The sequence below is a fragment of the Carettochelys insculpta genome, chromosome 5 (assembly GCF_033958435.1).
Source record: "Carettochelys insculpta isolate YL-2023 chromosome 5, ASM3395843v1, whole genome shotgun sequence".
Lineage (NCBI taxonomy): Eukaryota > Metazoa > Chordata > Testudines > Carettochelyidae > Carettochelys > Carettochelys insculpta.
Genome location: NC_134141.1, coordinates 46,590,169 through 46,605,328, shown reverse-complemented (window position 1 = coordinate 46,605,328; position 15,160 = coordinate 46,590,169). Strand labels below are relative to the sequence as shown.

Sequence of the window (15,160 nt, the reverse complement as noted above, 5' to 3'; positions counted from 1 at the left end):
CTTGATCGTTGTTTTCAGCCAGACCATGCATGCACGGGCTCCAAAGTGCGGTTTCATACATTTCCTATCATGTGCATGGTCCAGTCTCAGCCAGTTCCTCTCAACCGCCAGAGACTGCCGACGGAGCTTCTAACTTCTCCTCAGCTTGACCGTTCTTCCTCTTCTTCTTCTTCTTCTTCTTCTTCTGTCTTCTCTCTTTGGGTTTGTTACCTGACATAGAGACTTTTTATAGTTAATAGTTAAGATAAACTTTAAAATTTAAGGTTCAAAGTTTAAAGTTGAAATTTCTAAGTTGCTTGTTAAATCAACAGCCGGTTAAGCTTCGTTGACAATCCCTGTGGAGCAAGTGGACTTCTTACCTTTATTTAAGTAATTCAATCTACATTTGAAAGAACTGTGATAATTGTGCCTGGCACAGCCAGTTTTAATGAGTGTGACTCTTGTCGCGAGGCAATGCCTGCCTCGGCTGGCCATTCTAAATGCATCCGGTGCTTGGGAGAAGGGCACGTTCCACAGAAGTGCCCACATTGTTCAAAGCTTACCACACGGGCCCAGGCAAACAGGGAAATGTGTCTGTGAATGATCCTGATTGACAAGGCCCTCCAGCCTCCTTTGCTTGAGAGTGCTGAGCCTTCCCAGGACAGTCAACATAAGCGCAGAGCACGCTACTGAAGCTGCCATACAGGAGCATCCTAGAACCTCCCTGACTCGATTGTTGCCTAGTTTACTCAGAGGAACAACAAGTGAGGCTGAGAGTGCTGCTGAAATGATCTCTGGTGCCTTGGAAAATGCCAAGACCAATAAAATGGCTCTGCCAACAGCAGCGACACATGAAACAGAACCAAATGTTAAATCGGTTCTGGACCGTTCAAAGGCGGCACTAACGGCTTTTGTGCCACAACGTTTGGCACTGACAGCCCTGAGTCCAGTAGCACTGGAGGTGCTGGCACTGACCAAGACATCGACCCACACAGCACCGGTGCCGGCAGCACCAACTTGTATGGCAGTGACTCGTGCAGCACCAACCTCATTGGCACCAAATGTACCTGCACCTGGCCGTGATTCTTCAGCACTGACGGCCCTGATACCAGCTGTCTCAGTCTGCTAAGGACCTAACTAAAACTGCAGATGCAGACTCTAAGCACATTAAGCCTAAGTCTAAGATGAGGCATAGGTGAACTCCTGAGCCTTCACCGTACCGCTTGTTGTCACCACCTGTTTCTGTGACCTTGCAGCTATCCTCAAGATGGCGTTCAATTCCATCACCATTCCTGCATCCCTCATCACCTCGTCACAGATTGAGGTTACTGTCACCATTTTTAAAGCCACATTCTCCTTTCTTGCATGAGGTCAAATTACAGAGGCGCCAGAGTAGCCGCCCCTCCATATTGCCACCTCCCTTGTCCATTTGCTCACAGTCTTACTCTTCACGCAGACATGGCTATAGGTACCACTCCCCATACAGATGCTATTTGCTGAGGAGGCATCATTGCCATCATTGCTGTGGTAGATCCTGGGACTGTGAGACATGCTATCATCAAGAATGGGATGTGCAGGAATGATGGGAGTCACCAGAAAGGTGCTCTGTGGCATCCTGGTCTCCCAGCCCCTCTCCTGTACCTCAGCCACCATTGGAGCCTCTGCCTCCATCTCCGCCACATCAGTCTCGGGAAGAGGGGGTCCACTTTTCTGACACCAGCGCCCCTCCTAGGCCGTCATCACCAACTGATCTGTTTTCATCTTCACCTGACAAGGCCATTATTCCTGGTGATACATCTCCCCCGATGATCTCAGGGAGTTTCAGTACTTATTCTGTAGAGTTGCCAGCACGCAAGCTGTTAAACTGGCAAGAATCAAAGAGAGGAAACAAGACCTGTTAAAGAACCTGAGCCCTGCCCCCCCCTCCATTTCCTCAAAGATAGCTATGTCCTTGTGTGAGGCCATTGTGGAAGCAGCTGACAACATATGGCAGATGCCAGCTTCTGCTCCTGCTACTAACAAAAGAGCAGATAAGAAATACTTCATCCCTTCTGCGGGTATGGAGTATTTATTCGCCCACCCTCAGCCGAACTTGCTGGTGGTGGAGTCCTGTCAGCAGGGAGCTAAAGCACATCAGTACAAATGTACTGATAAGGACTGTCAGCATCTTGACTACTTTGGCCAGAAGATTTATTCTTCCACACTTCTGTTACGTATGGCCAATTATGCAGCACATCTGTCAAACCACAGCTTTGACAATTACTTCAAGCTAACATCACTAATGGAGTACTTACCTGACACTAAGAAGGCATTGCTGAAAGTTGTCATCCAGGAAGGCTATGCTGCTTCCAGGACCAGCGTCCAGATTGTCCTCGATGTGGCTGACACAGAAGCTTGATCTATGGCCCCGGCTGTAGGTATGAGGAGGGCGTCTTGGCTTCAAACTTTGGGCATCCTCAGAGAGCTCCAGAGTAAAGCAGAGGACCTGCCTTCAACAAACAACTTTTCACCAAGCCTACTGATATGGTGCTACACTCCAGCAAGGGCTCCCGTACTGCCATCAGAACTCTGAGTAAGTACACGTTGCCATTTAGATGCAGGCGGTTTGGGCTGTATCAAAGGAGGTACTCCCAGCTGTGCCAGAAGCAGTACCAGCCAAGCCAATATGATCAGGCCAGGCCTCCTCAGAGACCCCTGAGGCATAGGAACAACCAGCCTTGTGGCCAACAACAGCAACAAATGAGGCAGCAAGTTTGATGCTGTCATCAAGAGCTGCACTCCCATCAAGAGGATGGCCACATCTCCTTACCCAAAATTGTTCTTGTACCACTTGCGAGCATATCTTGACCAATGGTTCAGCGTAACAACAGACATATGGGTGTTGGAAATAGTGCCTTGGGGTTATTTCATCTCTTGTCCACAATGGTGCTCTCTGTCCTGGACAAAACTTGAATACGATACCCGCCTCCCTGTTTATTCGAGGGCGAATACTGCTACTCAGTCACCTAAGGTGGAGCACCCATGGGGACACTTGAAGAAGAAAAAGAAGTTACTCACCTTGGTGCAGTAACAGTGATTCTTCAAGATGTGTCCCCGTGGGTGCTCTGCCACCCACCCTTCCTCCCCACTTCGGATTCTTCTCTGTGCTTTTCTGTTTCAGATTTGAAGCAGTTTTGAGGAACTGGCTGAGACTGGACCGTGCTCGTGATAGAAAGAGCATGAAACAGTGTTTCGGAGCCCATGAGTGCATGACCTGGCTGAAAACAGCTATCTAGAACTCCGAGCTGTGGCACCAGGGCAAACCTGACACCTAAGGTGGAGCACCCGTGGGGACACATCTCAAAGAATCATCATTGCTGCATGAAGGTGGGTAACTTCTTTTTTTCGCACTTTTCAAACTTCAAGTTGATTTATTCACTTTTTTAATGAAATACTTGAATAAACTGAAATTAAGAAAATATTCTTTCTCAGTCTGCAGAAGAGGTTATTTCTGTCAAAAACTCATTTAGCACATCAGCAAATTCTGGAGCCACATGTTTAGTGAGTGACTTCCACCATTCAACCATTTACTTTCTTTAGAACTTGGCAGAAAATGTGCCACTGAATGTTATCTTTGTATTCAGTTCAAATTGTTTTAAAATATTGTGCTCAAGTTGGTCTTTAAAATAGGTTGTCAATTTCAACTTTAATTTTACATAGGTTTATTATAAAATATAAACCTGTATTTAATTAAAGCTAACTTTATTTTTATTTTTAAATGGCAATTTTTATTTGTCCTGATGCCCCTGTGCAGGTATAGCAAAATAGTGTTTACTCTCTTTAATTTGCCTTCTCCATTTTCCAGGTGTTTATGAAATTAGGTGGGATCTACATCCATATCTCCAGTTTGCCCTTATAGGCTATGACCACATTGTGCTGGATACCCATGGTCCATGCTGGCTGACTCCAGCTTGCGGGACTAAGGCAGAAGGAATACTTTGCTGCGGTGTAGATTTTTGGTCTATGCCTGGAGCCCATGAGGTGGAAGAGTCCCAGAGCTTGGGCTCCAGGCTAAGCCCAGAAGTGCGTGTAGCAATGAAACGTCCTTGCACCCTGAAACCCATGAGCCTGAATCAGCTGGCACAGGCCAGCCTCCAGTGTCTAGCTAACTCCTGTGTAGGCGTATCCATAGTGTCTCTGGGAAGATGGGAACACTATGAGGGGATCACACAGCAACCAGGGAGTGGCCAGCTTACTGCTTTTAGATTTGAAGTACTTTGTGTTCTTTAAAGGGGAAGTTTAGTGAATCTTATACATTCGCTTATGCACATGCTGGAAACTAGGAACACGGCAAGTGATCAGTCCCTATAATTTGCAGTTGCTTAATGACGTGCTTTTCTTTTTATTTTTTTTTCCATTTCTAAAGAGCCATTTAATAGTATTTTGATTTTAAAGATTTGTTTTTAATTAGGAATCCAGGGGAGTCGTTCCTAATAGCACAGCTTTTCTTGGCAAACAGAAATAGCAAACATTTACATTACATCTGAAGATTATACATCACAGGGAAAAGTGATGAGGTGTCTTTAAAGCTACTCCTCAAAAATTCCTGTGCTTAACTTTCTGCACAGAAATAATTAAAGTGTAGAAAACACGCACGTGATTTTTCAGAAGTTTTGTTGGTGGTATATGGGGTTTTTGGGTGTTTTTAGTTCTTACAATACTGGGCACTATTATTATAATGAATTGTAACTAATTGCTCTTCATCTGTTCCTCAGATATTGATGAATGCACCTTTCAGAACATTTGTGTTTTTGGTACTTGCAATAACTTACCAGGCATGTTTCACTGTATCTGCGATGATGGCTATGAACTGGATAGAACAGGAGGAAACTGTACAGGTACAGTTCCGATTCTACATAAAAATGTGGCAGGTCTTTCAAAGACATGTTTAATATACCAGTCCATCTGTCTTCCCATTCTCCTGCCCTGCCGCTTGAACATTGTAAAATCAGTTGATGACTAAATGGGTACATTTTAAACTATTTTAAATTCCTTTTGAACTAAATACAGTTAAAAGATTCAAGATCAAAGATATTTAAGAAAACAAATACAAAACATTCATTTCTCCAAGGTTTCATCTATATTCCAAACTTGCAGTCACCCTTTCCTTTAACCTACGTACGCTTCCCAAACAGATTTTTTTTTTTATGAGCAGGGAGGTGTAAACTTTCATTTGTGCATGCACATGTGAGTGCACATTCATGCATGTAGCTATTTTTAATAAGAACTAGAATAGGAACTTGGTTGTTCTTAAGTATTCATATAAAATTTGTTAAGATACTAACTGGAATATTATAAATATTCACAAAATATCCCTGGTAATGTCCCTCAGTCCTGGTTTGGGCCACTTCAGCAATCCTCCTTTCAGTTTGGTACTGGTTCTCTGTCTGGTAAATGCCAAATGTTGACAAATGTGCGCTAAGGAAGTTAACATTTTGAAAATGTTCAGTATTAATGAGTCTGGAGCATCATTCTATAAATGTGCATGATGCTTTATGGATGTAAATTTGAACATGTTCCAGTTTAGTCAGATACAATGTAAATAGTTTGTCAGATGTGGGGGGTCTTCTTTCGAACAGGGCCTGAATGATGCAAGTGAGAAGAAAAAAAAGAAAAAAAAAAACCAAAACTCTCACGCACATGACCACAAACTGATAAGTGGGGGGAAAAAAGAGACCTCTCACTCATGCTAAACCCCCTTCTGTCACCAGTCCCTTATCCCTGAAAAACTGGAGGAGGCTAACGTGCCTGGCTCAGCAAGACAGGGATAAGGGGACTGGTGACGGGGGGGCAGGGTGTAGCCAGCAGAATCAAGTCCACACGGCATGTTTACTGCCAGCACCACCCTCTGCCCACAGCGAAATCTTACGTGGCTATGCTAATTAGCCATGCAAGTGTGCTAATGAGAAGCCATTTGCAATTGCGAGGCTGCTCATTAGCATGGAGCTGCTGAGAGAGCAGCTCCGTGTGGACATGGCCAATGTGTGTTATAGAAGGTGTTGCAATGGTACAAATTAGTGTGTGTGGAAAGCTTTCCACATTGTGCACAGCAGACAATCATTCGGTTAGAGCAGTATAATTCACACATTGTCATGTTAGGTGCCACACAACTGAGATGCTTCAAGTAAGGGTGGACACTGTCTCATTCATTTTATTTGACCTGCCATTTTCTTGGATTGCCTCAATTATTATTGTTTGCTGATCATATAAATATCTGTGATACAGTTGTGGTGGCGTGGACCCCTTGCAATACCACCTGATATGCTGAAGATGCCACCGAGCCCACCTTTTGTGCCAGCCTAGGCATCATTTAACCTCATCTTGCTGTGCCCAGCATGTAAACCTCCTCCAGCGTACACAAAGGCAAGGCCACACCCAGCTGCAGAATGCTACCGATACTGAGATCAGTTCTGGGAGGACTCAGTTTCAGGGATTTATCATGTCACCTAACTATCGACTTGCCTTTGAGTACAAACCCAAAGTTATGTCAAATTAGCTTCCTCCCTCAATGTTCAGGAAGCTGTGCAGCTCTTTCTGTCCTCAGCCCCACAGCCCCCATTAGAAAATTCATGAACTGGGTTGTATTATAAACCAGAAATAAGTTTATTAACTATGAAAAGGTGTATGTGAAGTGATTAAAGAAACAGCAAACAGAGCAAATCAGATGACTAAGAAAATAATACAAAGCATGCAGACCAAGTTAGATTCACTAGAGAAACTGGTTACAAGTAATGCTCACCTCAGATATGGTTTTAGGAGCGCCCTTCACAGTCCAAGTATCTTTTAGCCTAGTTCCAGCCATTCTCACCCTTCCCCCTCAGCTTTAGTCCTTTTGCTTACAGATGTTTTCAAGTATCTCCTTGGATGCTGCAGTGGAGGTGAAGCAAATTGAAGACACCGGTGTCCGTCCCTCCCTCCCTCCCCCAACACATACATATACAGAATTCCCGTAAGACAGAAATTCTTTGAATCTCCCACCGCCCAGTGGAACAATTCAGTAGTTTGGGAAGCAGTTTACTATCAGGTGACCAGATCAACATCCAGGACTCAGTAGCAGTTTGAAGGAAGGCCTAGCCTTTTCATAGGCCTCTGTCCTCACTGATCAGCCAGCACTGCCTGGCTTTTCTGTTGTAATCCCTGATGTGTCAGCAGTGGGTGTCGCCTGAAGTTTGATAGTTGGAATGCAGATACATGCTCAATATTTCTTGTTTCAGGTACAAAAGTTATACATACATTCAAATAGGACAATCATGTTTAGTAAATCAGAAACTTTCCAATATCATCTAACAATGGACCATTTTGCATAAAGTATATATTCCTTATGTCATATCCATCTCACAAGCATGTTTTCATAAAGAATATAGGGTATAAAGGCACAAAACTCTTTATGTGAATTTCTCAAATGTGCTGCTAATATGTAAAATATTATTTTGATGAGCTTTATAATTAAAGAACTCATTTAAAACATTGTAATTTTCTGAACACTTTGGGACTTCCAGCATTTCTTTATTTAGTCAGTGCTCAGTATAATATACCCTCATATCCAGTCTTCAGTTAACCAGGGCTGCTACATTATCAGTCTGCCGTGGAAAGTGCCATGGTAATGAGGCAATTCAAAGTAGGCTAATGAGGCACTAACATGCATATTCAGCACCTCATTAGCATAATGGCAGCCGTGAGAATTTCAAAGTTCAGACTTCGCATTGCAGATTGACAGTGAAGTTGGAGGCAGCTTCAAAATAAGCGCCCCACTTCGACATTCCCTTACTCCCACAGAACTAGATAGGAGTAAGGGAATGTCGAAGTGGGACACTTATTTTAAGCTGCCCCCATCTTCACTGTCAATCTGCAATTCAAAGTCTGCACTTCAAAATTTGTGTGACTGCAATTATACTAATGAGGCTCTGAATATGCATGTTAGCGCCCCATTAGCCTGCTTTGAATTACCTCATTACCATGGCACTTTCGATGCGAGAGTGATAGGGTAGCAGCAGCTCAAGTCAGCTGGTTAATTAAAGCTGCATTATGTCCTGTGACAGAAATCTGCCCTCTGCTGGACAAACTGCTGTACAGTAGAGCCCTGCAGTGGGAATGGGATCCTGTGGAACCTGCAGGACCTGCTGCCATAATAGCAGGAGCAGGTAAAATGTGTTTTGTTACAGGTGGGATTAGGTGAAGGGGAAAGAACCAGACTGCATTTATTTGCAGCAAAACACTTAAAAACTTCAATTTTAAGTGAGGTTAGAAAAAGAAGCGATGATGCCTATTGTAAGGGGTTAAATATTTTTCCATAATTTAAGCAAGGTGTGAGGGTTAACTTTCTCTCACAGGAATCAGATCCTCATATAGCTCCCCAGAAAGTACCAAGTGATTCCTTTTTTATTGTTATTAATCCATTAAATCAACAGATTTACAAATGTGCCTTTCCCATTTTAGATATCGATGAGTGTGCTGATCCTATTAACTGCGTTAATGGTCTCTGTGTGAATACTCCTGGGAGGTATGAGTGTAACTGCCCACCAGATTTCCAGCTGAACCCAACTGGAGTAGGTTGTGTAGGTAAGTGAAAATGATTTCAAGTAAGTATGGACCATAGATAGCAAATACTGATACTAGATGATTGCTAAAGACAGGGCCAGGAGGGAAGTGGGGGGTGGTAGTAACAAAAGAGAAAACTGTGGTAAATTTTCTGTTTTTCGTATTAAAATACTATGAATGTTATACCAGTATACGCTGTGCACTTTGAAAACATGCATACAATTTAACTGGTCCGTAAATACTTTAAGAAGAAACTGTGTTGGCCACCACCTTGTCATTTCTCTTGATGCCTCTGAATAAACGTGCATTAACGTTTTTTACCTTACCAGTAATTCAGAAGAATACAGCACCATTGGCCTCCCATCCATGAGTAGCAAAGCAATAACACTATTGTTTGATGGCTCATTCATTCAGACTGGAAAGCATAACTATCGTGTTTTACGTGTAGATAATCGTGTTGGCAATTGTTACCTGAAATATGGACCCCGAGGAGATGGGAGCCTCTCTTGCAACACTGAAATTGGCGTTGGAGTCAGTCGCTCCTCATGCTGCTGCTCTTTGGGGAAGGCCTGGGGGAACCCATGTGAGACTTGTCCCCCTGTAAACAGCAGTAAGAACTTTTTAAATTTTCTTACAAAAGGTGCAAATGTGAAGAGACTATAAAAATACCTGGCAAATTACTTTGTAACCCCTCGGCCTTACTGTAGGAGATCTTTGTCTTATTTTTAAAGGTGAAGTACTGGCCACAGACCTGGGAATCCACCAACCTGAGTTGTTCTCAGCTCTACCATTGATTTAGATTCTGTTACCACGTAGGTCAACGGGATCAGAATCAATCCCTCACTGGCTGACCTCTGGCAAATCACTTCTCTTCTTCTGTTTCTCACTTTCACTTGCAAAAATGGAGAAAATGGATAGGATTTTCAAACTTGCCTAAGTGACTTTTTCATACTCAGATGCCCTTTAAAAAGATACCTATTAACTGCATTTTTGTGGGTAAGAAGTTGGTTGGTATTTACGTTATACCTCTTATTTAGATAACTCCCAAGTGTTTTATAAGGTGACATCACTAGGTAAAATTTTCAAAAATGCCTCACTAATTTTGACAAATGCTACTCACCTATGAAAGCACTTGAGATTTTATGTACAAATAGTTCAATATCAGTACCAAACATTATTGTTTTGTTAAGTTACAGTATACAGTCTAATTTTAATAGCCATCTCTTTTGTACAGCAATAATTGGCCTCTAGCTAAGATGGGAAACACTTTATATTAAGCGTTATGCAAAGAAGACACCATCTTTACCCACAGGAGCTAACAGTCTAATTAAGGTCTCGTGTGCATAGTTACCATTGTTATGCATATTCTTGTATATTGTGTTTAGTCCAATGAAATCAGTGGCACTATTTGTAGCGTGTAGGGCCAGGCCTATGGTAGGAGGTAAAATTGATTTTAGGTACGCAAATAGAGCTACGAGAATTGTGTAGCTATCAGAATTGTGTAGCTGGAGTCAACTTATGTAAAATTGATTTCACACAATGTGAGGTTGGTGGGAGAAACTTTCCTGCTGACTTCCGTTCTCCTCACAACTGCTAGGAGTACCAGGGTCAGTGCCAGTGCCATGAGAGTTTGATTTTAGTGTGTCCCCATTAGGCAGGCTAAATCAAACCCCGAAAGATCAACCACGAATGCATTGATCTTCCCATAAGTGGTCTTCCCATAAGTGTAGACATATACATAGTCTTTGCAGGTGAGGATGCTGTTAGGTTACAAGAGATTAGCAACAAGGGATAGGGACAATATATTTTTGCTTGTGTTTGTACAGTGCCTTGCACAGTGGGGTCTTGTTCTTTGACTGCGGCTTCTTGGTGCTACTGTAATACAGGTAGTAAATAATAATGATATTAAAATATCAAGTGAAATTATAAATGGTGTGAATCTATAGCTGTGTCTATACCTGTACCTATATGTATATATTTCTTTACACCAATGTTTTATTCTACAAATCAGTAATATTTTTCCCCCCAGCGGAATATAATACTCTGTGTCCAGGGGGTGAAGGATTCAGACCAAATCCCATCACTATTATTTTAGAAGGTGAGTGCTTCCTGAATATTGGCTATTCCAGTTGCAATCTCATTTTCAAGAGACTCGGGGAAAAAAAGGTGTTCAGTTTCATTGCATCAGAAACCACTTACCATGCATAATGCCAGAGTGGCAAATTCAAACTGGTGCTTGGGTGAGCAGTTATCTAATAAGGATACTTAACCCATCTAAGTAAGCAAATTTGGTGTTGTATAGGTTTTCATGTATTTTGTGCACCTCATTTGTTCAACATGTGTTCCCCAAATTATGAGGAGACTTACAAAAATTATAGTTTAATCAATAGAAGGTTAATATTTCTGCAAACATCTATCACTGAGTTAGTCTTGTCTCAGTGAATTTCTCATGCATTTCCAGCAAGCAGCAATGAGGTGTTAGATACCAAACTCACATAAACTATCATGGAAGCTGAACTCCTTAAATTCATCATGCTGAAAATGTGCTACAGTATATGGGGGAATAATCACATTCCCCTTCCCTTTGAAAACAAAGGCTGTGGCCCCACTTGGCCAAAACTTCTACATGGCCATGTAAATTGTCATTTTGAAGATTACTAATGAGGCGCTGAATTGAATATTCAGCGCCTCATTAGCAATAGGACGCTTTTAGCCACGGTGCTTCATAAGCACTGCTTTCGAACGTGCACGGCTCAGCGTGGCTACATAGGGGTCCTTTTCGAAAGGACCCTGAGCATTTTGAAATCACCTTATTCCCCTCAGCTGAGAGGCATAAGGAGATTTTGAAATGTGTGGGGTCCTTTCTAAAAGGACCCCTGTGTAGCTGCGCCAAGCCGCGTGCATTTGAAAGCGGCGCTTTCGAAGCGCCACAGATGAAAGCGTCCTAATGCTAATGAGGCACTGAATATTCAGTTCAGCACCTCATTAGTAATCTTCGAAATGGCCATTTGTGTGGCCATTTTGAAGTTTTGGCCAAGTGGGGCCACAGCCAAACTGTCTACATTAGAAGCATCTGTTGACAGAAGTTACTATCAACAGGGAAATCTGAACAGAATCTCTGTCGACAGATTACCTCTACATACACCTTGCTCTGTCGACAGACAGCTGCCAGACTGCACTGCCCTCTGGTACCAGAAAGCAGAATGGCAGCTCTTCAAAGAGGGCTGCTCGGCAACCAGAAGTCCCCTCTGTCGACAGATTGTTATGCCTCAAAAATTTGAGGCATAATACTGTAGAGGCAAATGCAGAGTTCTGTCCACAGAGTGTTTTACATGTGTAGAGGCCCCTTCTGTGGACAAAACTCTCTAGTGTAGACACAGCCATGCATGTGAAATTTAACAGGTATTAATTAGTAACGTTCTAAGGGAATGGTTAAAATTTCATGTTTTTCTACATTTCAGGGTAAAAACATGGCCTTGTTCTCTCCTTACAGATATTGATGAATGCCAGGAGTTGCCAGGTCTGTGTCAAGGTGGAAATTGCATAAATACTTTTGGTAGCTTCCAGTGTGAATGTCCACAAGGCTACTACCTCAGTGAAGAAACACGCATCTGTGAAGGTGAAATTTTGCAATACCTTTTCCCACACCAATGCATGGTCATTTGCAAATATTTTGGCCTTTCTGAGTTACCAGTTTTCTCTAGTTACAGAAAATTTCATGCGTGCAGAGTAGCAGATTGCAGACTTATTTTCTGTGCAGTCTAGTGGTGGCCATCTCTTGCTTGCATATATGACCATACAGCATTTGAGGTACTGACCTTGGCCTACATGCTCCACTACCAAGGACAACATGTATGTGCAACTTCATTTTACTTCCACCAAGTGGGACGGTTCAGGTAGTTCATGCTTGGGTTGATCTGAGAGCTGGAAGCTCTCAGAGCTGTTGCTACCCAATCTCAAGTCAGTGTGCTGCTCCTTGGCTCTCTTTCATACTTTGGTCCATGACCCCTTTCCTGTAGATAGTAGGTAGTGTACAAGAGTAAGACTCTTTGAGTAGGTGCATCAAACCTTGACAAATCTTATGAGATATATTCTAGGTTCCCTAAGCCACCGGCCCTGCGAATGTATAGGGAGCTTGTCAGGTCTTTATGAACTCTAAACCTACCCCCGCAGAATCTTGGGATAGCTTATTTCTGGTTATTCACCTTCATTGTGATCCCCCTCCTATCCCAAATCTCCCTCCTACCTCTGAAGATATTAGGAATCCCATCACTGAGAGAGGTCTAAACAGAGCTGTTGCCCTTCACCCAGTTAAGACATTCAGGTTTGTAAAACAGGTGGAAGCCTATTTATGCTTACAAAGTGAGATGAGCCTGAGAAGGATCCTTAGGGTGAGGGAGATTTTAGGGCCTCAACACAATGTCTAAGGCTTTCCAGCCCCAGTTTCAATGGGCTGGTAGGCATTACGACTTAGAAAGTGTCTCCAGACTAAGGCTGCATCTACACTACAAGATAAATTTGAATTTAAGGCTGTTAGCTTGATTGTATCAGGTTACTGTCTTCACTGTAAATACCATTAGCTCGATTTAGTGCGCACTAATATTGAGATAATATTGAAATCATATCATCATCAGAACCAGATGGGTGGAGCCTCAAGTTCTAATTTAAAATCTCAAATAAAGGCCAGTGTGAAAGTACCATGTCTTTAAATTGAATTTATTAGCCTCCAGAAGTGTCCCATATATATCCCATAAAACTATGCAGTTACCCACCAAGTATGGCTGCTTCCTTCTCCACTGCTCTCCATCCAGGTGCACAGGAAGAAAGTCACAGGAGGCATATGAATTTTTGATTGAATTTGAATTTGAATTTATCAGCACCCAGGCGTGCAAATATAAAGGGTGCCATCATCATACTGAACCATCACTGCGCTTTGTAATAGAAAGCAAAATTGCACGATGGTACAGGAAGTTGCCACAACGCTGTGTGCAATGATGTGAAACAATTGGGGATCCATGCTTGCGCTAGCGCTGTGCCGTAGAATATGCTGGAGAAAATGGTGCGATCTCCAGTTCGTTTTCCTGCGGTTACTGGTGCGCTGAATTCTGGGATTCTGGCATGAAACACCCACAAGCAACCAGGGTGAAGGTGCTGTTGGATTCATACCCACTATGCATTGCTCATACGGTCGAACTTGGACAAGGCAATGGGGATGCAGAAACTTGACTTAGAAAAATGGTGGCTCAAATTTCCAGAAGGTGTGTAGACACTTAAATCCAAATTCATAAGAGCCAGGTTAAAAATTCAAATGTAGTAAATGCCGAATTTATCTCATAGTGTAGACGCAGTCCAAATCTCTAGGAAGGAGGAATGTCAGCAGTTCTGTTGCCTTATTGCCCTCCCAACTATGCTGCCACACATAAGCAATCCTGTGTTAATCTAGTTCTATGGAGCCCCTTTATTTTTTAGCCCTATCCCCCACTCTACCAGCACCTTTCATGTCCCGCTTCTACATTGCTCTCCACTGCTTCTTCAGTTTCCCTTCCATCTCTTTCTTCCCAGTCCCCACACTTGCTTCTCCATTGTACTTCCTAAAGTCTGCAGGAAGGGGGCGCTTCAGAAAGTCCAGGATTGGAGAAGGCAGTCGGTGGAAATAGTGAGCTAGTGAGAGCAGCGTAACAAGAAACATTCCTTCCCTGAATAAATTAATTCAGTAAACTTTTGAATGTTTTCCATGTTCTATTCTCAAGCCTGCATCTGGTGCAAATAAATACAATTTAAAAGACTAGTTTAGGGGGTGACAATCTTTTAAAATATACCTAATTTTATGTAACATTTGATGAATTTCAGTTGTGTTCAAAAAATTCTCTCTTGGAACTGGCTTACATTTTGAAGTCTGTCTTTGCCTGGCAATGGGCCAGAGACTTCCCGTTGTTTTGAAATCAGTGCATATGTTGTTTGGTGACATTAAACTCATTGGAGCCATTTTGGTGTTAGTATTTAATGTTAGTAAGTTGGCAAATGAATGTTTAAGTAACTAAATATTATTCTTCCATAGTAAATTTCAGTTTGGTGAGTTCAGTAACTATTAAGTTTTATTTTTCTCCTTTTTTATTTTTTGGGTGGATTTTTGCTACCAAATTTCAAAAAAGTAAGAAGAATACTAATTGTTGTAGTCACTCCTACTTTAAGGTGCCATAATTCAGTTACCACTTCTTCAAATAATTTCGTATTTGTTTGGAAATTGAAGTAGAGCTTTCCTACCTAGCCTGCCAATTCTGAGGCCAACATTCCTTTGCTGCATTTTGGTGAAAGGCAAGGGCATAACTAGGTTTGTAATGAGAACTCTTGTTTCAGATGTAGATAGGAAAAGGCTACGCTGCTTACCTAATACAAAGAAAGATAAGATCCATACCTTACTGAGGTCACAATATTGATGTAGCTGTCATGTGATAATGGAGGAAGTGTAACTCACAATAGGGAAAAAACATGGGCTAAAGTAAGAACTAAGGTTGCCGCAACACAATTTTGTTGTTACTCAGCATATATATGTACATTTCTAAAAAAATGTTTTCAGTAAATATTGATTCTTTTGTCCTGTTGA

The 15,160-nt window shown here is 42.3% G+C and overlaps 1 protein-coding gene across 1 annotated transcript in view; it reads left to right on the top strand.

Moving 5' to 3' along the window:
• FBN2 (fibrillin 2) overlaps positions 1 to 15,160 on the top strand; it is a 314,667-nt gene that overhangs the window by 208,607 nt on the left and 90,900 nt on the right. The window contains exons 35-39 of the mRNA XM_074995040.1: positions 4,734 to 4,856; positions 8,455 to 8,577; positions 9,005 to 9,166; positions 10,586 to 10,654; positions 12,050 to 12,175. Of these exons, the coding sequence (XP_074851141.1) occupies positions 4,734 to 4,856; positions 8,455 to 8,577; positions 9,005 to 9,166; positions 10,586 to 10,654; positions 12,050 to 12,175 (603 nt within the window). The remainder of the gene's footprint in view (positions 1 to 4,733; positions 4,857 to 8,454; positions 8,578 to 9,004; positions 9,167 to 10,585; positions 10,655 to 12,049; positions 12,176 to 15,160) is intronic.